Source organism: Gavialis gangeticus, unplaced genomic scaffold, assembly GCF_001723915.1.
Source record: "Gavialis gangeticus isolate Ggan-Ray unplaced genomic scaffold, GavGan_comp1, whole genome shotgun sequence".
Taxonomy (NCBI): Eukaryota; Metazoa; Chordata; order Crocodylia; family Gavialidae; genus Gavialis; species Gavialis gangeticus.
In genome coordinates this window covers 135,571,102-135,576,436 of record NW_017728992.1, presented here as the reverse complement: position 1 = coordinate 135,576,436, position 5,335 = coordinate 135,571,102, and the positions used below count along the sequence as shown (strand labels likewise).

The window sequence follows — 5,335 nt, the reverse complement described above, 5'->3', positions numbered from 1 at the left end:
GGGCTGGGCTGTGCTTGGGGCAGGGTGGGCGGCAGCACTGGGAGGAGGGAGTTGGGGTGGGGGAGGGCTACAGCGAGTGGCTGCAACACCTTCCCCCCCGGAACCCCCTTCCCAGTGCTGCCAGTGGTTGCCCCAAGCGCAAGCCAACCCAGCTTCTGCTGGGAAGAGCCTAGCCTCAGCCCCAGCCTGCAGTGGCAGCCTGGTCTGTGCATATCTGGGGGGCACACCCCCATATCCGCCCGGTTTGCATGCAGTGGCGGGAGCTGCCCCCCACCCTTCTTGCACCCCCTGGATGAGCTGCTTGCGGCTCTGTCCTGCACCCCACCCTGGCTGGGTAGTGCCTGCCCCAGCCCCACTCCCACTCCCTCCCTCCCTCACTGCAGGGGCCTTGATTTCACCCCCCACCACCACACTCCTTCCCTTCTCTCTCCCCTTCCACCACAACAGACTTACCAGCTGGACACTACTCTTCAAGCTGCGGGATTGCGTATCGGACTGGTATCAGCTGATATGCCTCCTTAAAAATTGGCTATCGGTATCGGCCCCAAAAATCTTTATCGGTGCACCCCTAATCATCATCAATGACTTATCTGTCATTCTTAGCTGTGTTTTGTGTCCGTTGATCCGCCTTTGAGGCATGTAATCCCTGCATTGGAATCCAGACTTTCTCTTGCAGTATCTTTAGATGTCCTAGTATATAAGCCCTTCTTAAGGGCATAGAGAGTAGAACAACCCCAGCTGTCAATTCTTTTGCTACTCAGACAAGACCATGATTTGAGGAACCAGGGTGTGTTCTGGGATCCACATGTGTGGAACATCTGAAATAAAATTCACAGTGACTGTAAGGTAGATTGAACAGATGAATCACACTAGGGATACTTGACAAACAGTTTGCTCGTAAAGGTAATGAGATTGAGGATTGAAGGACTTGGTTGTCTGTGTAAGACATCTGATCCAGAGCCTGTGACTAGAGGAGGCCTGATGAATGAATGAACCACTTGGCTTCCTTACAAATGGCCCCTATTCATGTTTTACTGTAACAGGTTTCTGATATAGCTTGTGCGCTAGTTGAATAAACTCTGATATGAATTAGAGATTCTGACCACTAAAATTGCCTGTTTTAAATGCAATCATAAATCTGTTTAAAAAGTTTTGTAACTAATGCTGCCTTTTTTTCTTGGACTTTTCAGTGAAAATTATGAGTAGTTTAGGCAGGTTGCAGATGGTTCTTATCCTACAGAGGTAGCGTGCACATCCAGTATATGTAACTTCATTTCTTCCACCAGTCTCAGTTGTATCAGCGTTAGAAGTATTTTTTCTGGAATCTGAATCCAACTTCTGGACCATTGTGAAGGCCTTTGTCACTTGGAATAAGGCAAAGAAGCCAAGGGGAATTCTCTTTCTGATTGAAGGCTCTGGCTTAGTATTTTTTCAATTGGGGAGGAGGGTTTACAAATCAAGAAGTGTAAGGGTAGAACTCAAAGCTTTAATGAATATAAAGTGAGAGTTGGAGGAGAGCTGCTGTATTAGTGGTGATACGCATCCCCTTTTTCTTTAGCTACTTTTACCTTGGAAGAAAAGTATAATCTGTGAGCACAGTGCTGCGAAGCAGTCTCAAACTTTGTTGTGCGTGACAGCCACCAATGGAAAAGGAACACCGTGCAGATATGTTGTTAGCATTTTGTTGAAAAGAAGCACAGTTCTAAATCTTGAACTAAAAGCTGCTTTTACTTGTAGTTTGGTTTTCATGTAGAATAAAAGCTGCAGCTGTTTCCTTTCTTAAAATTGTTCTTGTATGTTCAAATACTTTTAAACCAATATGTAAATACTGTTTTCAGTGCCAATTTTTAAATGGTTTTGGGTACATATTCACACTTACTGAAATTTTGTAAAATCAAACTTTTTCTCTAGATGGCATGTTTTTCACTTCAGTATAAAATTCCTTTAGTGTTTACAGTGAAAAGCTGTTTAGACATTCAAGATATAAACAAAGTAATTTTGTGTACGTAAGGGATTCATGGGTCAGAATTTTTAAACATGCATACCTAAATTATTGTACAAATCCAGTTGACTTCAGCAACGCTCTTTGAAGGGGGAGTATAGTTTTTGCCATTCTTACTGTAGTGATGTTGCTTTGAAACTTGAACAGTTCTATAGAATCTGAAGTTCTTTTAGCAGGGAAAAAATGAAGAAACCAGTACAGAACTTTCACTTGAGCATTTTACAATAAAATGAGAAGACCTTTTAACAGATAGGAACATCTAAACAAAGCAAATCTAAATTGAGAATATTTTGATATGAATAAAAATAGTCTTTGATCCACCTTGAAGACCAGTCTAATCTAGGTCAAAATTAATTTTCTTGTAACAGGTTGCTCCAACTTATCTCTGGAAGTGGAAATATAGATACAAAGCAATAAACGAGTCTGTATGAATTTTAGTCAACTAAATAATATGCAATAGATTGGATTTAAAGTGGGATTATAGTAGATTGTTTTGAGATGATGCACTTCTATTATATAGGTTTTTCTGACACAAGGGTGGTCTGAAAGCAATGTCAGATTTTGGCTTGCTTACTAACTCTCATGATCCATTTTAAAATTTGAAAAAGGAAAATCACTACAAAGTTATTATTGAAGGATACCAAAACAACAGAAAATGATTAGCTGCTTAAATGCTAACCTTTTACAATGTTTTCAGAAAGAATCTTTAAGGCTGACAGCTTGTGGATGAATTGAAAAATTGAGTGTTCAGTCCAGACAAAAGCATTATTTATCTGAAGGTTATTATAAGTGCAAGTAACTTCAGGTGCAGATTGAATTTCACTGATAATAAAAGAAGCATGTTACGTTTATCACATACGTTGTATCATTAGAACTTTAAAATTTTAATACAAGACTTCAGCTGATGCTGGTGAAAAGAAAACGGTTTAGTTTATCTGCTCTTCACTTCGGTTATGAAGGTATTGCTGAAATATTCTCAGACTTTAGATAGGGCTTAAAATACCATATTTTCTTGCAGGCACACACTCCGGAATATAATACACACCTTGTTTTGGAAAGGCAGAATGAGGGGAAAAATAGATTTTTCTTGGAGTTATGACTACATAGAATGACAGCCTAATCTCTAGCTGATTTATACTCCTTTTCCTGCTTAAGTTCTTAAGTAAGAGGACCAAGAGCAACTATAGATAGCAAAATTGCTTGATTAGGGGAACGCCAAGACTATTTAAAAATGTTCATTAGCACCTGTGGAGTGGAGAACAATGAACCATTAAGTCAGTTGACTCCCTCAGCTGCCTGAATAGTAGTGCTACAGCTACTGCACTGTAGAGCACTAATGCAGGAAGCCTCTCCCATACGCAAACTCAGCTGCTGCTTAATGCATGGGAGACTGATTTTGGTGCAAAGGATACATGTTTTATATAGCTAAATATAGTACTTACACTTTAGAATTGATTTTTTACATTCTGGTTTATAGTTGCTTTATTGTGAAGCATTTAACATTTTTTCAATGCCTTTCATTGCCTTCTGGAGAAAATACAAAATTCTGAAATCCTGTCACCACATGGATGTGGCAGTACCTACCCTGCAGGTCCAGCAGGACCAAACACTTGAGCCAGCACCGATGACTGCCATCCTGAGTTACATTGCTGGCACCCTCTTTAACTTAGGACCCAAGGCTCACTTGCCAAACCCTTCAGCTGCCTGTACCATGGGTTGACCACCACTACTCCTATAATAAGAGCAAAGTCTTTCTTGAGAACCATTGTTATCTGCCCCTCTTACTTCAGACTTGAAGAGCTGTTCTGTTATATTTGGAATTAAAATAGAATAGAAAAAATACTGAGCTCTTGAGGCTTATGATTTGTTCCCTAATCCAGGGATGCTCAATCTCTGGTCCAGGGGCCATAACTAGCCCACAGTGCCGTTTCACCTGACCCACAGTGCTCTCCATAGGTCTGAAAGTTTGGTAGTGGGGGAGCAGTGTCACCACCCCCCTGCTGCCGGATCTCCAGACCCAGGAGGAACCCTGGGCTCTGCATGCTGGTTTTGGCGCCTGTTCTCAGTGTGCAGGGTCTGATATGGTCAGTGTTAGGTCCCAGTGCCCCCCAGCGTTGGAGGTTGGGAGAGTGTGGCATTGGGCCCTGGGACCGAATCCCAACATACAGGGAATGGGAAGGAGCAGTGCTGGGTTCCTTGGACCCAATCCTGGATCATGAGGGTGGGCAGGAGGGAGTGGTACAGAGTCCCCAGGGTCTAATCTGAGTGGGAGGGAGTGGTACCGGGCTCCCGGGGCCCAGTCCTGGTGCCCAGGGCAGAGAGGGATGGTGCTGGGCCAGATCTGGACCGCAGACAAGCACTGCGCCATTCATCTGGTCCACAGGGCCATGTGTGGGGCACAACTACCCTAATGCTTGTAGTAGTTTGTTTAATTTTTATGGAAGGAATCTTTCCCCCCTTTTCCTTTTAGCTGTATTTCTGTGCTGCAAGTTTTGAATAGGTTGTTGCCTGAGAATGAGTTGAAATTTATCTCCTTTTTCCACAAACAGCAATGTGTACTATAAATTAATATACTACATTGTAATATGCATTGTATATAATATTTCAAATGTTATTTCTGTTTTTTTAGAAAAGATTACAGAAAGAACTGTTGGCTTTGCAGAATGACCCACCTCCAGGAATGACTTTAAATGAAAAGAGTGTTCAAAATTCAATTACACAGTGAGTGTATTGCATTTCATATTTTCAATATCATCTCAGACTATAGACAACTACAAAGTCTCCCCTCCTGCTTTAGGTAACATTAACAGAATATTCGTGTTGATCTACGGATATATAAACACTGAGGTTAATGAGTACATTGCTAAGTGTGTTTATTGGTAAACTACGTGAGTGAGTGATCTGCAATATGTTACATTTTACTGTCTTCTGTAAAATTTGGGTAGGTGTTAACTTCAATTTTTTTAGATTAAACTATCAGAGGAGGACATCCTTCACACAGAATTTCATCTGTGTCTCAATATTATGAATCACTTAGTTGCAGTTCTACTAGACTTAATTTTGAAAATTGAGTGGTATATTGGGTTTATGTTCCTCCTGCATCTGCTTTTTGAGCTAACCTTGATATGTGAGCTATTCACCCTGAAACCAATATCACATTACTCTTAAAACAAGTGGAACAAAAACCTATGGGGCAGTTTTGACTTGAAGAATATTTATATGTTTGAATTTTCTCTTTACTACAGTTACAGTTAACATTTATGATTACCTTAAATCAGGGTTTGTCAACTGGGGATACATGTACCTCCCAGGGATACTTAGAAATGGCTCTTA

General features: G+C 41.2%; 1 protein-coding gene across 3 annotated transcripts in view; it reads left to right on the top strand.

Moving 5' to 3' along the window:
- UBE2W (ubiquitin conjugating enzyme E2 W (putative)) overlaps window positions 1–5,335 on the top strand; it is a 104,715-nt gene that overhangs the window by 56,372 nt on the left and 43,008 nt on the right. For 2 of the 3 annotated variants that reach the window (XM_019527810.1, XM_019527808.1), the window contains exon 2: window positions 4,630–4,723. In XM_019527810.1, the coding sequence (XP_019383355.1) occupies window positions 4,630–4,723 (94 nt within the window). Of the gene's footprint in view, window positions 1–2,713; window positions 2,808–4,629; window positions 4,724–5,335 lie in introns of those variants that run through there. The other variant, XM_019527811.1, reaches the window with a different exon arrangement.